General features: G+C 41.1%; 1 protein-coding gene across 1 annotated transcript in view; it reads right to left on the bottom strand.

The window, feature by feature from the left end:
• MAP1C (methionine aminopeptidase 1B) overlaps nt 1-21,522 on the bottom strand; it is a 34,377-nt gene extending 12,855 nt beyond the window's left edge. Inside the window, exons 1-3 of the mRNA XM_089157839.1 lie at nt 21,141-21,522; nt 20,825-20,909; nt 14,737-14,974 (exon numbers count right to left, since the gene is read on the bottom strand). Coding sequence (XP_089013965.1) covers nt 14,737-14,974; nt 20,825-20,909; nt 21,141-21,273 — 456 coding nt within the window. The 5' untranslated portion in view covers nt 21,274-21,522. The remainder of the gene's footprint in view (nt 1-14,736; nt 14,975-20,824; nt 20,910-21,140) is intronic.
• Nucleotides 21,523-21,919: the final 397 nt, after the last annotated feature.

Genomic DNA, 21,919 nt, shown 5'->3' with positions numbered 1-21,919 from the left:
CTAAGGATTCCAAGTCTTTTCTCCCTATTGGTTTGCTATTCTCTTTTCATCTCTTCTCCATCTTCTTTCTCCTACATAAACAAGACCAACCCATAAAAAGTCCTGGATATGTTCATTAATTTGTTTTGAGAGTCTCCAAAGTGATTGTAGTGTCTTTTCAGCTAAGGCTGCTACTTGTGTTGCTGTGACATGGTTTGACTATGAGATCTAATCAAATTATGACTGAAGACTGATCCATGTTTGGCTCTCAATTCTAGTTTTATGCACCTCCTTTTTTAACCAGTGATTTATGTCCTAGTTTCATAAATGGAGATGCAAACATTAGATCGGTATCAAATTTGGCAGACTGGTGTTTTGTAGCTGATCTAATAGAAGCTTTACCAGTCACACACTCTGTGATTCTCTTATTGGTATCATGCATCGTATGAGTATTGTGTTTCATATAGATATTGCATATTTTGGTAATTTTATGGTGATGGGATTGTCACAACAACAACAACAACAACAACATTTGCTACGAAATATGGTGATAGGGGTCAAGACACTGAAGTTAAAGAGAACTGCTTTCAAGCAAACCGTGCCACTTGGTGCAGATCCATCACTGAGACAGGCACTGTATTATTAGGAATACAACTACAGTAGGGTTACATTTGTGTGGAGGTTTTCAATGTAACAATCCACTTAAATGGGCCTCAAGTATGGATAACAAGGTCGCATACTGGATAAGCTACTTTACTTCTTTACTTTGTTTTGGGTTAGTTCAATTGAACCCATTCTATTTGGTTTAGTTTAAGTTGAGTAATTGTCAATAAGTGTTTTACTGGGACTCAATTAGGATTCTAAAATGCCAATCCTGTTTTGATTTTGTGTGTTTTGTTCTTTCACTTTCCTAGTCAGTTTAGGTTATCTTATTGGTTAAGGACTGGGTTAGGCCTTTCTTTTCTAGTAGGACTTCATTTCTGAGTCTTTTACATAAGGTTGGAAGGGAGCAAGTATCAAACATGAGATATAAGAAGAAAAGGGACAACATGGAACCTCCCATCCACTGCCTCATTGGAATGGAAAGGGGATGTGCATGTGGCTAGACAATCAGTTCCCTGAAGCAGTCCTACTCAAAAGTAATAGAAACAGAATACAAATTAATGCAGGATCTCAACGTATGGAGAAGGTGGACGGACTCTGATGTAAAGTGCCAGGGACATCCCAAGAGAGGCCCAGGGGCCAAAAGAAGATTTAGGGTTGCTGCCAAGCACCCCTACGGCTATTTAGGTCAGTCCTTGTTAAGTAAGAGTCCTAGTCTAGTTAGGAGTTCTATTTAAAGCAGGATTCCTTAAGTTGTTGTCCAAATCTCACTAGTAGTCTAGTCCTACTCTTATTGTGTAGTTTGTATCATTCCAGGTTGAGACAAGGAAGAGTTCTAAAGTCCTAATTATTTTAGACGTTCTTATTTGTTTGCTTTCAAAGTTGAGTCCAAGAATGAGTCCATTAATGTAGGCTATAAATACAGTCCAACACATGTAAACAAATCAGTTTATGCTGAATAAAAATTGATTGAAGGAGATTGACATTGGGACCGGGTCCCCGGGAGTTTCCAGCATAGGAAGGGCCTGGCGGCAGCTTGGTTGATTGTTTCTCTTTCGTTCGGTCTTCATCCACAGCCTCCTAATCTCGTAAGTAAACATCCCCAGCCCCTCTCTTCTTCCGCTACTATCGCACCCCTCTTTTTCTCCTTTCTGCATTCCTGCAGCATCTCTTCTTCCTCACAAGACCCTGAACTCAATAACTCCCAAACCCCATCCCCTTTAGGATACTTCACCCCCTCCTTTTCTTCCCCTAGACCCTAATTCTCATATCACCCCTTCTTTCAATTCTGAATTTTCTTGAATTTTTGACTAATCTAGAGACCCAAAATTCAAGGTCAGATCGACACCAATCTAACAGTTAGATCTGTCCCAAACTTTAGGAACCTCATCCCCCCAAACCTAGTGACATTCCCTCCCAATTTCAGTCTTATCGGACGAACCAAACCCCTAATCTAAACCCTAATTCCATTGCTACTTAAATTCCCAAATCCTATTCTAAACCCTAATTCCATATTGCCCAAGATTCCCAAACCTTAACCCTGTAACCCTTTGGCCGAACCCTATATGCCTACCCTTTCAACCCTAAAACCCTCAGGAACCCTAACCGCAGGGTTTAGAAACCCTAAATGCCTGCTAAATACCTTTACTAGATCATGGTTATTGGCCCCAATCTTTGGGGTTACATCAGATTCCTAGTTGATGTGGATTGGAGATAATGCATGATGAGATCAACAAAACCTATTGGATATATGGAGAGAGCTCCTTCTAATGGATCGGTTAAGCAAGGACCATGCAAAGTGGTGTAGAAAGGGACAGCCACAGGCCTCCTCACAACAGAGTCAGCCAGGGATTCCCTTTGGCAGAAAAGTGCAGAAACTGGATTGGTTGAAGGTAGTATCAACAACTAACAACATTCTGAGACAGCCCTTCACAGCCTGGACATGTCTTGGAGAAGCTTTATCTAGTAGAGACCATCTGATCAGATCAAAGGTTTCAGTACAACAAAATTGTTGTCTTCTGGGCAGGAGGTATATAGAGTAGGGATCACCTCTTCTTCAAGTGTTCTTTTAGTACCTTGGAGTGGAGCTGCATTTTTTCTAAACTTTCAAATGAAAGAAGAGCTATGAAAAGGTGAACGCAGCAGCCAAATGGGTGCACCACCAAAACTGCTAGCTGAATTTCATTCCACCCCATTTGGGGGTCATTCATGTTTTCTCCGTACATACAAACAGTTGTCCGGGTTTGCGTATTGGGTGGGTATCCGAGATTTTGTTACCAGGTATGACACATGCCAACAAAGCAAGCATCAATCTTTGAAATTAACAGGTTTAAACCAACCATTACCCATTCCGGACAGCATGTGGGAGGATGTTAGCATAGACTTTGTAAAAGCTTTACCTAAGACCTGTGGAGGAGATACCACATTAGTTGTGGTGGACTGGCTCTCCAAGTACACACATCTCATTTCCATGACTCATCCCCCTACTCGACAAAGGATGTGGCTCTGATATTCAGCAAAGAGATAGTGCGCCTTCATGGATTTCCCCGGTCAATTGTGTTTGACAGAGCGGTGTTTATCAGCCAACTTTTGAGAGAACTTTTCAAACTCGCAGGTACCAATCTGAAGTTCAGCAGTGCATATCACCTCCAAAGTGATGGCGACACTGAGGTGGTGAATAGGAGTCTGGAAATTTATCTTGGGTGTTTTATGCTTGACAACCTAAGGACAGGACTGCTAGGCTTCCTTGGGTGGAGTATTGGTACAACATCACCTACCATTCCGCCATAAAAATGACACCTTTTCAAGCTATCTATGGCCGGGAACCACCAGCATTGTTGTGTTAGGAAGGGAACTACTCCAAAGTGGAGAAGGTTGATGTGTTTCTCCATGAGCGGGATCACATACTTGATGAACTTAAGTCTAATCTAAAGTGGCCCAAGATCAGATGTGCTCTTCCCCAAATAAGTACAGGAGGGAAGTGACGTACCAAGTGGGAGAACAAGCCTTCCTCAAACTTAGCCATACCACTCTAAACAGCTACCCAACTGAGCAACTCAGCCACTGTTATTATGGACCCCATCCAATTGAAGCCCAGATAGAACCAGTGGCCTACAAGCTCCTCTTGCCAGCTGACTCCAAAGTGCATCCTGTATTTCATGTTTTGCAACTGAAGAAGGTTGTGGGTTCTCATATAACTCCCCCCCACCCAGCACCACTACCCTCTTGTCTAGCAGAGGACTGGGAGCTGAAATTCACTCCTGAGGAGCCGCTTGCTCTTTGATATTCTCCCCAAGGAGACCTGGAGGTACTCATCAAGTGGAAGGACCTACCACCCTGTGAACACATTTGGGAAAGTTTTGTTGCTGTGCACCATCAGTTTCCTGAATTTCACTTCGAGGACAAGGTGAAACTCATTTAGGAGTGAAAAAGAGGTTGAAATCACAAAAAGAGCAAAAAAATGGTTTGGGGATGGAAACTCAAAGGGCAAAATCTTGCTGTGGTTGTACCAGGATTTGACTGAAACGGTTGGAATCACAGAAAACCAGCAAAAAAATGGTCTGCGGATGATGTTCTCTTACTTAGAGATGGTTAAGGGCTGCTGTGGTTGTTGAATTGCTGTTAAGCTTGAAGATGTTGAATTGCTGTTAAGCTTGAAGAACAATGCTGGAAATTGAAAAAGGATGATCTAATAATCCGCCATGGCCCTCCGAAGAAGACCACGACCTGAATTTTTTTCAAACTCAGATTTGTATTCAATTCAACTTGAAAATTATGTAGCTGGAGGACTTTATTTATAGCTTCATATAAGAAATAGAGAAGGACCCTAAATTGGTAAACCAACTAGGACTCTGATTCACTTGTCCAAAACTAACTCAACTTCAACTTCTACTTAACTAATTTGACATAAAATAATAATAATAATAATAATAATAATAATAAAAAAAAAACTCTTTGACTAACTCTAGAGGACTCCAATCCACATTCTAATAGTAGATATAGAATCCTAAAAATAAGGAGATTAAAATGGACTCAAATTGTGGGATCCCAACTTAACTGGGAATCTCAACTAAACTTGGACTCTTAAATAAAAGGCAAAATCCTAATTAGAAAAAATAAAATAAAAATATATCTAAGGTCTAGACAACACATTAGACTCAATTGGGACCCACATCTACTTGTCACAAATTTAAGAAAAATTACCAAAATACCATTGAATCGAATTAGGGGTTCTTTGGGGGGGGGGGGGGGGGTTGTTGGCTTGCTTATATCATGAGGTTTCTTTGTGTATGGTTCTTGCTAATGATATTGTTTGAGGCATAAACAGATATTAGTGCCAATTTAGAGAGATGAATATGAATTTTGGAGTCAAAAGGTTTTAAACTAGAAGAATGAAAATGAAATATCTAGTGTGTAACTTTGATGAATAGAATGATGTTTCCTAGAGAATTAAAATATAATGGATGAAGTGGAGAGGTGTGCAGTGTTTTATGTGATCAACGAATAAAATTCCTTTAAAACTCAAATGAAAATTTTATAAGACCATCATATGACCAGCTATGACGTATGGTGCACCGTGTTGGGTTGAGGATGGAATTGAGGATGGTAAGATAAATAAATGGCAAGACTAGGAAGAAAGTAAGGAATGATTATATTAGAGTTGGTTTGGGAGTAGCTCCAATAAATGACAACCTATTAGAAAGTCGTTTGAGGTGGCATGATCACGTTCAATGGAGACATTTGGATGCCACCTATGCAAGAGTGCGTTAATCTGGATTGAAGGAACTAAAAGAGCTAAGGATAGACCTAAAATAACCTTAGGATAAGTTGTGAGAAAATATATGCATCGCTTAAGCCTTGTAACCAGTATGGTCTTGAATAGATCCGATTGGAAGGCAAGGATCCATGTAGCCAACCCCATATAATTGGTATAATGCTTGTGTTGTTGCTGATGTTGTCGTGAGGTGAATGAGATACAGCTACATTAAGATGACTTCTTACCAACCTTATGCAGTGGATACATAAATTTAAGCTCCAAACCACCCTTAATAACCTAGAGGAAGACTCTTCTTTCATGTGGCACTGCATTGTGGACTTGTCCTTCATTATGTTACAAACTAACAACAATATGCAAGTATATGTAGTTTCATATCAGTAGGAAACTAACTAGAAGCCAGTTGCCTGGTTCACGTCTGAACAGGCGAAAGCTGGGTTTTCGGTCAAATTCTGGGACAGGGTTTGATATGTTGGTTATGCTAAGTTGATGAGGTAGGGGTATCTTACTGTAAAAGTCCTGAGATGTTTGGAATAACACAAACTGGTTTTAGAACTTTGAATGGTTGTAGTGGTTTGTTTGAGAGTGTTGGATTGAGTAGAAGGCTTTGTTGTATTCAAAGGATTTGAAGAAGATTCAGCAACTTTAGTAGTGCTAGATGTACCTTTAGTGGTTCGATTTAACATGATAGCAAGTTGTCTCCTAGAGCGAGATCTCTCCACTTTGAGTGCACGCTGATATGCATCTCCAAGATCCCAAATATCAAGAACTTCCAAGGCATCTTGTATATAAATTTAGAGACCATTCAAGTACTCATTGGTGTATTTGTCCACAATCCACGTTCCTTCTCTTTGATAAAGCTCTCTCTTGCAGCCTATACGAAGAAAATACTTCTGAAATTTGTCCTCCAATTTTCTCCATTGAGTGACAGGAACCTTGCCAACAGATTGACATGTTTGCTTTTCACGTCACCACCATACAATGGCCTTGCCACAAAATCGCATAACAATGATGCCAACTCAAGCGATCATCAAGGACATTCCTATGCTCAAAAGTTTCATTTACAAGCGCTAACCAATCAACAATCTCGTCAAGAGGATCGGACGCCGACACAAGGACACGAAAGAAGAAACGAGAAGAACAGCGAAACAGGCTGGAACAGGGCAGAACAAGGGAACAGGGGAGAGGGAGCACACCAGCAGCAGGGAGAGGAAGGCCAAGGGCAACCCAAGAGGGCAAAACCACAATTATGCACAAAAGACAGAACGGGCCGATGGCGCAGGACGGGAAGAGAACAAGTTTGTTAGAGACCGGGGATGGGAGAAAATATAAGGGGAAGAGCCGAATAGTAAGGGGGAGAGGAGAGAAAGGCAAGGATCTGCGGGAGAGGGAGCCTCGGGAGAAGGGATAACCCTAGTGTTAGTTGCAGCACTTATTCTGTTTTATCATTCCAAGAATTAGTTAGCAGATGAATAGAGCGGAGTGATTCAAGTTGGATTGTCGCTTAATATATATGCAAGAATCAACCCCACTGCATGTCTTTATATCAACGAGTAATCTTTGCTGCGGAGGAGTTTGGTAGGGAGATAAGTAGGCAGGAGAAGGGGCCTAACATCGGAGAGCACGTGACCGGGAATGGAAGAAGAGAATGGGCCGAGTTGAATTATTGGAAGACAGGGAAAGACCGCAAACCCAACCGCAGACGACTCGAAAAGACAAGGTAGAACAAAGCGGGGCACAGAGGAGAGAACATACGGCAAAGGGAAAAGCCCAGAGACGATAGTCCACGCCGAAATTACAGGGAAGGCAGGGAAGCGGCACCAACACCGGAGGGATAACCGAGGCGCGACAAGAGACACCGGACCACAACCCAGGGCGGGATTTCCCGAGGTATCGGAGTTACCTATCTTCAAGGCGAAGATCCAAATGGATGGCGGCAGAGCGGAGAGATATCGGGCGCAAGGGCCACCGAGCGGAGAAGTCGGAGCGCGATTGCCGAAGGACCGCAACGGGGGGACAATCCGAGAATTACAAAATCCCTTCCATACATGGGAAGAGTTGAAGAGGAGTTGCGAAAGCGACGGTTCATCACGGCAAGAACACCACGGGAGGCGACATGGAATTGCGGCAGGAAGCACGGGAGTATCGCAACCAAGAGGCCCACCGCGACCGGAGCTAAGGAAGAAGAATGGTTACAAGGGGCATTTTGCGGGGCGATGAAGTAAGGCTGAGTTGCGCTATTTCAACCTAAAATTTAGCCCAGGCAATGGATATGGCCCAATCCACGAGTCCAAAAACAACACCCCGTGGGCAAGAAGATCGAGCGCATCCCATAATGGTTGGGGACGAATACGCCCGGAGGAGATCGAACCGAACAAACCCATAAGTCACGGCAATCAATCGGCCAATGACTCAACCGACCGGGAATGTGGTTAATCAAACAATGTAGGGCAAACCACAAGAATAGTGGCCTCAAAGGGGCGGCACACCGACGATGCAAGTAGCAATAGCAGGGCGAAATGGTGACACCGAAGAACTAAAAGTGAAGATGGATAAAGGCTATGCTCCGGGCGATGGTCCCTACGCGCGGTCGCGGTGTCCAGAAACAACCGAAGATTCGCACCCACGAACACGAAACCCGGGAAGGAACAGCGGACCACGAGACACCATCGAGTTGGGGAGAGCCACCCGAGCCATTGACGGAAACGAACTATCATACACCTCTCCGAGGCTGATTCACCCCGTCGCTGAAATTGAGAGGGTCGATGAAGGAAACCGGTGGTGTTGCTAGTAGACATGGCGCAACACACAACTTTATCCACAACAACGGACAACAGATTGGGTTGAAGGTTGAAGGGAAGAAGCAATTTCAAGTCACTTTAGGGGACGGTAAGCATGTACAAGGCCGGGGAGTATGTCGTGACATTACCATATGCACGGAGACGTGCGTGCGGGAGCTCTTACCATTCGAACTTGGTGGAATCGATGTCATTTTAGGGGTGGAATGGCTTTCCTCTTTAGGGGATATTCGAGCAACCGGAAGCTCCAAACTCGAAGTTCAAATGGGAGAACAAACCGGGACACTAAGAGGGGATCGCACTACTCGGGCGGAGACATCTCACATCAACGGGAAGGCAGCACAACAAGAGGGTAGTGGAATGTGGCTGAAACCATGCAAGCGGATGTTTGAGCCGTAAATCTTGACGAGAGAGTAAGTGCTTTGGAATATTTCAACTCCCTATTTGAGAACCCGGGGACTTACCGCCAAGAAGACAACGGGATCATTCGAACGTTGATCGAGGGATAACCCACCAAACCTCGGGCCATACGGTACCCACATTCACAAAAAATGAGGTGGAGAGATTAGTCGGTGAGATGTTAGCTGCGGACTAATTCGACCAGTGTAAGTCCATATTCCAGTCCAGTGTTGTTGGTGAGGAAGAAAGACGGAGGATGGAGGTTTTGTGTCGATTATCGGGCACTTAATAAGCTCACTATACCCGACAAATTTCCTATTCCAACGATAGATGAGTTGTTTGATGAATCGGGAGGCGCACAGGTATTCAGCAAGCTCGATCTCAGATCCGGGTATCACCAAATCCGAGTTGCTGAAAATGATGAAGAGAAGACGGCATTCCGCACACATGATGGACATTACGAGTTCCTCGTAATGCCCTTTGGGCTTTCCAATGCACCAGTGACTTTCCAGGCACTAATGAATGAGGTATTCCGCAAATACCTACGTAAATTTGTGCTAGTATTTTTTGATGATATTCTTGTCTACAAGGTACCATGGATGATCATTTAGATCACTTACGGTGTGTTTTATACATATTATCACAAAATCACTTGGTAGTGAATCAAAAGAAATGCTCCTTTGCTGTCACCACATTGGATTATTTGGGGCACATAATTTCTGCTGAAGGAGTCTCAGCAGATCCACAAAAGATCCGCTACATGGTCGAATGGCCACTTCCGAAGAATGTCTAGGCACTTAGAGGATTCCTTGGTCTCACGGGGTATTATCGGCGATTCGTTCGCGATTATGGGAAAATAGCCACACCACTCACCAAGTGATAACTCTATGAAATAGAGTTAAGATTTATAACTTTTATACTTGAGATGGCTTGATTTAGGAGTATTTTGTCTTTGTTTTAGTGATAGTATTCATTAGGTGTTGTCTTATTTAGTCTCAACATGTTGCATTTTGTTTAGTTCATTTTTGTCACATTGCATGAATTTCCCTTCTTTTTATGGATGAATTTGACTGTTTCTCTTTCTCTTGAACATGTAGGTGAAGATTCATAATAGAAGAACATGTCCTCTAACTTTGTTGTAGAGTTGTTGCTGCATTGCTACAACAACGGAGCAGAATATTCTCAGATCCAATTCAAATGGAATTGACCAAAAAGGGCTAACTTAAGTGGACTAAATTCTTGTAAATACATGATGGTTTTCAGCCCTTGATCTCAGGAGGAAAGTTCTAATCCTATGGCCAGAATCTAACCTAATGATTGAAGACATTTATGGAAGAAAGAGAAGAGAGGCAAGGAGGAAAAAGGAGAGATTGGACAAGGTTGGGAATAGAGACTCAGCTGAGAGGAGGGAAGAGAGAACAAAAGCTGGAGCTCTTGTGGAAGCAAGGAGCTGTTGGAGTTGCTGATTTGCTGGAGAAGAAAGCTGGAGCTCATGTGGAAGCATTGAAGCCTTAGTTTCTTCTAGTTTTTATAACTCTATCTTCTTACTTTCTAGTCTCATGTCAATTATACTTGGTTTTATGCATTTGAATTCTGTTATGGGCTAAATCTTAGCTGTGTTGGGATGATAGTAGTACCTAAACCTGAATTTTGATATGTAACTAATCATGTGTTCTTTAGTTTTATTGCAATCCACTTTATTGTTAATGAATTCAGCATGTTATATTGACTAATTTCAGTTCTTGAATGATCTTTCTTGAATGAATGTTATGCTTTCATTAATTGGAAAATTAATGAAGTCTAGGTGTTTGTTGAATTGTGTGAGTTAGCATCATCTTTAATTAGGTTGTGTTAATTAGTAGGTTGGGTAGGAATACCCAATTACCTCACATTACCATTGATTGGATTGGGTTTTAATTGCATTCTTAATTCAATTCTTCATAGGAATATGCAGATGTTGATTTAGGATGCTAGCTTATGTGTATTGGAAAATACCATATTGCCATTCATTCCAAGTTCTTGATTTATCTTGGGGCTGTAGTATTGCTTTAGTATTTGTGTTATAAAATTCAGGGGAAAGGAAACTTGATTCCTAGCACACTTGTCACTCATTAAGTTTCTTCCATTGCTTAATCTACATTTTAGTTCCTTAGTTTTCTTTACCTGTCATTTGAGTATTTAGTTAATCAATCACCAATCAACCTTGTTAATTTCATTTAAATCAATTTTACTTTTACATTGAAAGTTAAGGATATAACTCGGGAGAACACTATCATTATTACTGATGCGAACGATACTCGAATATCGAGATACAAGCAACACCAAGCGTGAAGAAAGATGCTACGGGGAGAAGCACACAGCCGAAGCAAAACAAGACTACCATACCAGCCGATGAAAGAATGGTGAAACGAAGCACGGAGGGAGGAGCGCCTCATCAAGAAGGCATCCATCGCCAGAGAAAGCCACACCACGAGCGCCCAAACAGCATGAGAAAGAGTTAATGGCGGGGGTACAATCAAAAATGGCGCCAACCTCGGGAAGACACTAAAGTGACACCAAAGGAGCCTCAAAATATTGGATCAAAAACGGGGAAGATCAGCAGAAATGGAATGAAGAGGGATGAAAATCCTATACAAACCAGGGGGAAAACAAAGGCACCACATCCCGCAAAGGAGGGCCCAACCACGAGTCATCCACAAGGGGAAGGTGGAGAAGAATTAGAAGCGAAGACATCAACCACTATAGGCAGCGATGCAATCAACAGTGGTACGCACAGATATAAGTTGAAGAATGGGACCCAAAGAACGTTGGCACCGAGGGTCAAAATGACCAAACGGGAAACTACCCAACCGGAGCACCTACAAAAGAACAGCAGGGATGGGTAGGTATGAAGAAGGGCAAAAATAGGGCAAGGGACACATGTCAAGGACAAACACAAGCCAGAAACCAGGGGGACAGCCCTCCCAAACCGGACCAAACGGAAGATATCCGATATCGGGATGCCAAAAGTGGGTGGAGACACCATAGGTGGTAGGGATCAACAAAACGGACACCAGGCACCACACACCCAATCAGCAAGAGATGTGGCGAACCCACCGGGAGAAGAGGCCCATGGACCAAAATCCAGTCGGATCGGGGGGTCTCAGAGTAACTGGAAAGAGCTAGGCTAGCGGGACCAACCGAAATAGAGGCACATCCTCAAACAGATCCAAACGAAGTGGGAATCGAGGCCGAGATATATCTCGGCGCAGACAACCAAAAAATTGGACACGGCCCGGGCTGAATATTGGACAATACACATATCATCTCACCAAGATGACACCATTCCAAATAGTCAGGACGAAGCCCCCACACCAAGTGGAAGGGAATCTCCAAAGTAGCGAAGTGACAACCCGAGGGAACGGGACAGAAGAAGAAAGACAACGGGTAGCCCAAGACCGATGCGGCCACAAACAACACCGAAGAGAGGTGACATCAAGAGGCAGGAGGTCAAACCAACCATACCGCCAAGAAGTAGCCAAACGTCCCAAGAGAAGCTCACAGAACACGGCAACCCCAGAAGCCCAAATTGGTCCACACAAAACACTCCCACCCGACCAAGGACATCCGGTGCATGCACAACTAAAGAAGGTAGGGGCCAACATCACAACTCACCCACCAACATGAACCGAAGATGGGAACAACACCCCACAAACACAGACACCAAACCAAGGCAAGAAGGGACAATGGCACAAACCCAGGAGAACCCCGGGAAGAGAGTCAAACAACGAAAACCGACGACAAGGGAAACGAAGGAGGGAGGGAACCCCGAACACAAGTGTATCAACGAAAGAAGAACAAGAAGAAAACAGAAAAACAGGAAAGGGAACAAGGAAAAGGGAGAGGGAGACACAGAGAGGAGAGGAAGGCAAGGGCAACCCAAGAGGGCAAATACCAAAATGCACAAAAGAAGAACAGCGAGGAAGACGGGGATAAGAGAATCAAGGAGAGACCGGGGAGGGAGAAAAAAAGGGGAAGAGCCGAAAGAAGGGGGAGGAAGAGAAAGGCAAGAGACGAGAGGGAGCCCCGAGAAGGAAAGGGAGAGAACGTACATCCAAGAATAGTAGCGATGAATAGAGCGAGGATCAAGTGGATGGTAATATATATGCAAGATATCAACTCTCACGCATGTCTTTATTTATCAACGAGTAATCTTTGCTGCTGTTGAGGAGTTTGGTAGGGAGATAAGTTAGGCTAGTGAGAAGGGGTCCTAACAATCTGTACCTCAGAATTTTGGAATAGCTCTTTTGATTTCCTTTTCCCAATCCGGTTTATGAACTCGTTGTGCATGGTGTGGAGGCATCCTTCTTCAGGGGAAAGGTCAATCACTTTTTGAAGAAGATGAGCCATCATAGGACCCTCTAGTTCTAGAACGAGGTGGAGATAATTTGCTTCTGGCCTCAAGTGTTGAACTTCTCACATCAACTCATCAATTTTTTGTTGCACAGGCTGCTGCATATTTTCAGCAAGTGTGTGCACTTCGTCCAAGAGAATGGTTCTACCTCCTTGTCGTCTTACTTGTCTTGGAGGCATTGTCCCTCCAACCAAAGCTCTGATACTAAATGATGTAGCCCAAGCAGAGCTACTGGAACAATAGGATTGGGAGAGTGACTAGCACACACCGAAACTGGTCACAACTATAAGCAGAATTTCTATTCTCAAGTGGTTCGGGAGAAATGGTGTATTTCCTTCAAATATAGGTTAGGTTGACCTGATTCAAAAGCCAGTATTTCAAGGACTTGTAGAACTACAACTTTTGTGTTTTGAATTTCTTCAGATTAGAACTAGAACAGGACCGAAATGAGGATTGAAGTAAGAGAATATGGGTGGACAGATAGGTGGGTTTTGGTAGAAAATGAAGGGGATGAGTAAAACTTCAAAGGCTGCTCTTCTAGGCCTCCAATGAAAGCTCAAGAGGGCATCAATTCTTCCAGATTGATGGAGTGCAACTCTTCAAGGATGCACACTTAGAAATGCTCCTCCTACTCTTTAAGGTTTTCAAGGTTCAATGGAGACTCTTAGGCAATGTATCCTTCAAGCTTTTAATATTCCATTTACAAAACAAGATAGCCTTTTATAGGAAAAGGTATCTAATTACTACGAAATCCCATTACAAAGGGGTTTCAATGGTTGAGATTGATATAAGACCTAGATATATATTAGAACTAGAAATATAATAAATAGTAAACACTGCCAATAACTAGTGTTGTTCCAAAGTACTTTGAAGCAAGCTCCAATGAAGTAGTTTTGTTCTAAAGCTCCTTGATGCAAGCTCCAATGAAGTAGAGGTTCCAATGCTCCTTAATGCAAGCTCCAATGTTTAGAGAATAACAAGGCCAAAATGGAACTAATTCTTGGGCTGGAATTGTACAAGAACTAGACCAGGCTAGAGGTGGGCTGAGCTTGAATATGGGCCAATCTCCTTACTTGGGTGGGCTTGACATGTTGAGCTTCAAGGCAGGCCGCATCAGACTTGGATCTCTGCGAAGCCTATTTACATGTACTTTGTCCTATTCCATAATTATTGACCAATACTATGTTTTCATTCATAGTACATACTTGTCTTCTCTGTCTTCCAATACTGAAAAAATGTGCAGATTAGGTGATTACAATAGCGTTCAGTGTATGATACCAACTAAGGGTGCAAATCTAAATTACCACATTTTGCAACATTTCTTGCAATATAAAAGTTTACAAATGTTGTTACGGACTTAAATAAGGTATTCCTGAAGTATCAGATCTTAAGATGGCTGTCCTTACCAAACCCCACCCCCTCCCCAAAAAAAAAACCCGAAAAAAGAAATTCCCTGGAAAATGGCGAACCAAAACTCCCAGACAGCATATGCACTGTTTTTTATTACACATCTTGAAAGCTCGAAGCATTACGTTTTTATCCAGTCATATTTAGCATCTGAAACTTTTGTTATCAAGAAAAGAAGTCATTAAGTTTTAGGTATTGGGATCAGACTGATGTATCAGCCCATCCAAATCATGATCAACGCAGCCTGAACCCATCTCCTGTGCTGAGTTTTAACTCATTGAGAGAAGTTCATCTTTAGTATTTGTATTACTAATTAAATGAATCTACAGCATTATACACACCTAGAACAGTAAATTCTGGGGGGAAAAATAATTAGTTCTCACCCTAACTAGTGTTCCTGCATAATCCAGGACACGAGCAGCAAGCTCACAGGCGGCCTTCATCCGAGCAATTCCCTCAGAATCATGAATTTGAGGTTCACCAGAGAGTTCTGGCAACAAAGTTGAACTCAAATAAGGAGGCTTTGGAATGTGATCTGGAACTGGTAGCCGTGCTGAGACCTTTCCACGTCTTAAAGGTGGCCTTCGCTTGAAAGGTTTCACAGTTTGAAGCTCCCGTTCTCTAACAGTAGACAAATATCCCAGATAAGCAACATAAGAAACAGTAAGAAAAAATATTTTCTTAACACCATAGAAGAAATCAAGGAGAACCAAACCAGTCTTTCATTCCCTCAGATAAAAGGGAAAATTACTTGTACACCCCATTGTTGTTATCCCCCAACTTTCGAAACAATTACTTGAAGGTCCATGAAATCTGACACTGTTACTCTACAGTTAGTGGTTGAATGGAGAAGTTCAGAATCACACTCTGTAGGATTTGAACCTACGACATTGGGATTTGGAGGACCGTGTTCTACTAAACTAAACTTTTACCCTTATGAGTTATTCAATTAAAACTTGTGAAGTTTAAATGACCAACGTTCCCTTCAAAGACCACTGCCCTACCTCCATCCTGCACCAAGTCCCCACCTCAAGCACCTGTTCTTCATTCGATTTAACCAGCCGTCCCCCACCCCACAAAAAAAAAAAAAAAAAAAAAAAAAAAAAAAAAAAAGAAAGAAAGAAAGAAAAAAAAAAGGAAGCACCCTTCAGACCAAGACTCACCACTGCATGCTTCTGCCTCCACAAGCTGTTGCAAACTCAGCATCCTACAAGTCCCCTGTCACTGTCACTACCACTATAACCCATATGCAACCCTGACATCACCATGCCAACTTGGAAAATCAAAAGGAGTCCTGGTAGACTTCAAAGCTTAATAATAGAAAAATCATTGAGGAAGAGGCAGAAGGGCGGACACTGGACAGATGCTATTGAGAAGGAAAACAGGGCTCATGTTGAGAAAAACAATGGAATGAAGGAGAAGTTTCGGTCTATTAGTAGGTCTTCCTATATACTTAAAACTCTCTTTCTTCCCCAATATGTCTCCCCTCACAGCCCCTTTTTCTTTTATAATGCCCTCAAATCTCCATTCTTGTCTCCTTTGGATTTTTTTTTTTTGGGGGGGGGGTTTCTTGGTTTTTGGTCATGCATTTCAGAATTTTAAGATTTTTTTTTTAATGCTTGTAAAAATACCACCATGATTGTTGTGCAAGGATTGCAAGGTGATACCAGGGGAAAGCTTAACTGCACAACATAGACTTGTGGTCTTGGATGTGTGTCTAACCCCAAAAACTCATAAAAAGTGCAAAGTTAACTATCCCAGGAAAAGATGGTGGAACTTGAAAGGAGAGTGCTTGAAATCCTTCGCTATTGAAGTAGTCAAACAAGGAAAGTGGGATTTTGAGGGGAACACTAATGTGACGTGGAATGAGATGGCTATGTGTATCAAGAAGGTGGCTAAAGATGTCCTAGGTGAATCAAAAGGAAAACTTCCATTTTTATAAAGAGACTTGGTGGTGGGATAGTGAGGTTCAAGCAGCCATTAGGAATAAGAAAGCTAGTTTTAAGACATGGCAAAGAACTAAGGATGTTGAGGATCTTTAAAGGTAAAGGTTGGCTAGAATGAGGCTAAGAAAATTGCAGGAAAGCAAGGGAGAAGAAGTATGAAGAGTTATACAATAAGTTGGGTATGAAGGAAGGGGAAAATTCTATTTATAAAATAGCTAAAACAAGGGATAGAAAAAGTAGAGATCTTGACCATGTTAGATGTATTAAAAATGGAAATGGTAAAGTACTAGTATGTAATTAGGACATTAAGAAAAGATGGAAAATCTATTTCTCTAACATGCTTCAAGCACCTATGATTCAGATCATTACACCATTCACCAAGGCACCAATTTTCAGACATATATGAGAAGAATTTTGATGTGCAAAGTAAGAGAAGCACTACGAATGATGAAACTAGGCAAGACACAAGGTCCTGATGAAATCTCAATAAAAGTATGGAAGAGCTAAGGAACTCGCAAGCTAGTTTGGTTGACTAAGTTGTTTAATAAGATTATGAGCACAAGGAAAATGCTAGATGAATGGAAGAAAAGCATCGTGGTTCCAATTTACAAAAATAAAGGAGATATTCAAAGCTGTAATAACTATAAGGGCATTAAACTGATGAACCATACTATGAAATTATGGGAGAGAGTAATTAAAACCCGTTTGAGACACTTCACCACAATTCGAGAGAACCAATTTGGGTTTATGCCGGGAAGATCTACAACGGAGTCTATTTACCTAATTAGGAGACTTATGGAAAGGTATAAAGAGTGTAGGAAAGACCTTCATTTAGTATTTATTGACCTAAAAAAAGATTATAATAGAGTTCCTATAGCGTTAATTTGGCAAGTACTAAAGAAAAGAAGTGTTGCAAGTAAATATGTAGACCTAGTTATGGATATGTATGACGGTTCAGTGACAAGTGTAAAAACAGTGAGAGAGCAAAGTAATGAATTTCCAATTACGATTGGGCTAAATCAAGGATCAACTTTAAGCTCATATTTATTTGCACTTGTAATGGATGAATTAACCAAAAACATTCAAGACGAGGTCCCTTGGTGTATCCTTTTTGCTGATGATATTGTGTTAATAGATGAGACTCATATGGGGATCAATACCAAGTTAGAATCATAGAGAGCAACATTGGAATTAAGAGGCTTTAAATTAAGTATAACGAAGACAGAATATCTAATTTGTAACTTTAGTCATGATCAGACAGACGATGAGATGGTGAAACCTGACGATAAAGAGATTCCTCAGAGTGATTGTTTTAGATACCTATGTTCAATCATAAATAAAAGAGATGATATAGAAGATGATATTTCCTAAAGAATTAAAATAGGGTGGATGAAGTGAGAGGTGCATCTGGAGTCTTGTGTGATCAACATATTCCATTAAAGCTTAAAGGAAAATTCTATAGGACCGTCGTTCGACCAGCTATGATATACAATGCAGAGTGCTAGGCTATTAAAAAGAATCATAAAGATAAACTCAGTGTAGCAAAAATGAGGATGTTAAGATGGATGAGTGGCAAAACTAGGAATGATAAGATAAGGAATAATCATATTAGAGTTGGTCTGGGAGTTGCTCCCATAAGTGATAAGCTTCGGGAAGGCACCACCATGTTCAACAGAGAGCTATAAATGCCCCCGTACGGAGAAGTGATATAATCCAGATTGAAGGAACTAGAAGAGCTAGAGGAGACATAAGATAACCTTAAGAGAAGTGGTGAGAAAGGATATGCATAGCTTAGGCCTTGTATCTAACATGGCCTCAAATAGAACTGATTGGAAAGCAAGAATCCATGTAGCCGACTCCATTTAGTTGGGACAAGGCTTATTGTTGTAAAAATACCACCATAATTCATCATGATTTTTTATTTAGCCCCTTATTGCTAGGACGAAAATGGTACATGTTATCTTGTCATATGTAGTTAAGCTTGGATGGGAGCTTTGACATTGTGGAAAATAAGTTTTTCCAAAGGGAATTAGAGGAAGAAGTTTACCTTGATGCCTCTCCTGATTTGCCTTTCAGGAGACTCATAGGTGCGAGCTGCCGCATGCCCTGTGAAGTTTAAAGCAGTCCCCAAAAGTTTGGTATGGAAGTCTTCTTGTTCATGGTACAATGGTCTCATTTTGGCTACACCCAAAGCAATGCTGACCACACCCTTCTTATCAAGAGATTGAGAAGCAAGAAAGTTATTCTGATCATCGACATGGGCGATATTGTGGTCAGTGGCAGCGACAGTAAAGAGATTGCTTGACTAAAGTCAAAACTTGGGAAAGAAATTGAAATCAAGGATCTAGGCAACTTAAGGTATTCTTGGAATTCAGATTGTAGGATCTGCCAATTGAGCATTTCTCTCTCAAAGTATATACACTCTGGATTTGTTACTAAGACCAGCTTGTTGGGATATAAATCATCAGAGATTCCTCTTGAAGAAAATGTTTGTATGTCTAGCACAACTAGTGACCCTATCAACAAAGGACAATATCAGATATTCGTTGGAAAGCTGATCTATATTTCCCATACTTGCAAGACAGTCTTTGCTGTCAGCATGGTCAGCCAGTAGTTGCACAACCCATATACTAATTAGGATACAGTGGTTCGACTCTTATGTTACTGAAGGCTGTCCCGGGCAAAGCAATTTTAATTTCTCCTTACATCTGCAAGTAGAGACCTTCACTCACTCTGACTATGCTAGTTCTTATGATGATCAATGATCAACATAGGGTTTATTAAATGCAAACTTAGTCACTTAGCAAAGCAAGGAACAGATTGTTGCTGCACAGTCAAGTGCTGAGGCCAAGTTTTATGCCATGTCCCAAGGCATTTTCTGAATTAATATGGCTCCCAGGTCTTCCAACATCATTGCTCTTGATGCGTTACTATGACAACAACTCTACTATTAGTATTGCCCATAATCTAGACTAGCATGATAGAACCAAAAATGTGGAAATTGATCATCATTTTACCAAAGAGAAACCAGAACAAAGACTGATTAGCAAATCTTTTGTCAAACCCAAAGACAAGTTGGCTGATTCTTTCACAAAGGGTTGAAGTAAATAAGTAGTGAAGTTCTTGGTCCTCTTGTATGCAATTTGGTATGTGTGATATTCATACACCAACTTGAGGGTAAGTGTTGTGATATAGGGTATAAGGATAAAACTGTCCTCAGGAATTATGTAATGATACCCTAGTGGGTTTATCATCTTTCTGCTCCATCATCAATTATTATAAAAAAGGTAGACCGGCATCTCATTTGACACAAGTGACAATTCCCAAAACCATCAAAACTAAGAGAGAGAAAAAGGATTTAAAGTTGGATAAATGTTAAAAAGGGGATTTTATATGTTGGAAAAATGCAGTCACCTGATAACTCTTCTATACAAATAATTAAGGTTTCATCAAGACAACATTGGCATGTCAAACAAAACTATGAATCATCTGATTACTCACCTTTATTGGGCAAATGGCAAGGGCGAATGACAAGTCTAGGGTATGGCTAGAAGAAATAGAATAGACACAAAACTGTTTTCCACTGACATTAAGGTATGCATATTAGGCCCCTGTCTATTCTTATTGATGTTGGAGGAGTTAACAGATAGTGAAGAGGGCCCTATATTACATGTCAATCGTTGACAACTCAATCTTGATTGATGAAAGTGAATGAGTGAATGCCAAACTACAACTGCAGAGAGTTGCTGTAAAAACAAAAAAGATGAAGAAAGGGATTAAAAATGCAGGACCAAGAAATTAACATGCTTAATTCAATAAGAGACGAAGAAAGCAATTTGTCAAAAAGTAGATGAGTGAGAGATCCGAAAAATAATATTTCTGTCATCTTATTAAATATGCCACATGGGGAGACAGAGAGAGAGAGAGAGAGAGAGAGAGAACAGCATGATGCTGTTACTGAAATGAGAGATGCTTTGGGATTTGCATTGCCGTTGGGTTGACATTTCCAATAAAATTGATGGTAAACTTTACAAGAAAAAAAATATTCATTTTTTGTACCAACAATTATTCAGAAATTCTGGTTTTTTACCTGCTTTTTTATTTGATCCTCATTCTCCCCTGCTTTATTTTTCTGTTATTTGCACACGTCTCTACAGAAATTTTCCACCAATCAATCTGGTATATGACTTACAAATTTTCTCAACTGGTATTGATCGGATCATCAAAGCCACAATGTGCTATCTTAGGAGGGCAATGAGAGTTGGGATGCACAGCTCTGGTAAAGATGACACAGCATCCCAACTATAGTTTCATTATAGCTTGGTGTCTAACTATTTATATTATTTTTTCCCGTCCCTCGGTGATTCACCTCAGTGAGTACCAAAATAAACTTATCCAAGATTATAAACATACAGACTATGTTTCTATATTCCAAACCGGAAAAGGCTCACGCGGAAACCCAAACCTGATAACTATATGAAATAAACCATATAGTTACTATGCTCTACCACACTTAGTAAATTACCTCCGGATTCGCATGGCCTCCTCCAAAAATGATAACCTCTTCGAAACAACTGCAAAATTCTTCTGAACAAAACATACCCTTTTCCCTGAAATGCAAAAGAAAGAAAGTAGAGACATAACCAAACAATTCAAAGTGAACGAACAGCAAATGGGTACACTCTGGTAAAGCAAGAAAAAAACACAGTAAGATATGATAAGACCTAAGGAACCCATATGGCAAATTGTACTCTCCATACGCTAGTAACAAAGAGTACATATAATAAGGATGAACATGTTCAGTGATGATAAGAACTGTGACTCTGTGAGAGTAAACGAACCTGATAAAGCATAAGGTGAAAAGTTGAGCGTGGAACCCATGAACTCAGAGGATGAGGATAACCGCTCTCCATGCATAGAAGAAGATAAGAGTTGCAGAGCTGCTGGACGGGAGAGCGTAGCGGCAAAAGCCATGTTCCTTGATGTTTGTAAGACTTGAGGTTCTGTATCCACTTTCAGTGAATTGCTTATTAACTTGTATTCATTTGTGTATTTGTTTTGAATCAATGGCAAGGAGGAGGGGATAATGAGATGGTAGACACCACAAATGGACGAAATAGTGGGAAATTATGACTCGGGTTGTTACCAGCTCGGTCCATCGATTCGAAATGATCCATGGAATTTTGAAGGAAATCGGTCTAAACCCTAAACACTCTAGAATCTGCAGGAGAAGTGCTACCTCAATTCGAGTTGACCGGAATTTAACCAGTCTCGGCAGAATCGTACCGAATCTTTGAACCCTTTTATTTGTGTCCCATGAAATGCTTTTTGCATCATTTAACCAAAAAAAAACTTCTGTCCTTAGGGATATTACAGTTCAAATTCATTCCTAACCTCTGTTTACTTCTGTAATTTTGAAAATTGTCATGGGGCTTACGTCACTACATGATCCGATGATCCAGGTGGCTTAAACTTGCCATGCATGTTCTTAATGATGGATTATTTTAGGGTCTGTTTGGTTACATGAGTCTGGAGATTTCAAATATCTTTCAAATCTAGAGATTTCAAATTTATGAAGTCATAATTTATAAAATTAAATGTTTAGTTGTGGAATGAAATT

This window comes from Hakea prostrata, chromosome 6 (assembly GCF_041222555.1).
Source record: "Hakea prostrata isolate BN-2017 chromosome 6, UWA_Hpros_2, whole genome shotgun sequence".
In the NCBI taxonomy this organism is placed as follows: Eukaryota; Viridiplantae; Streptophyta; class Magnoliopsida; order Proteales; family Proteaceae; genus Hakea; species Hakea prostrata.
The sequence above is the reverse complement of the archived record's forward strand: the minus strand, read 5'-3'. Positions and strand labels throughout refer to the sequence as shown.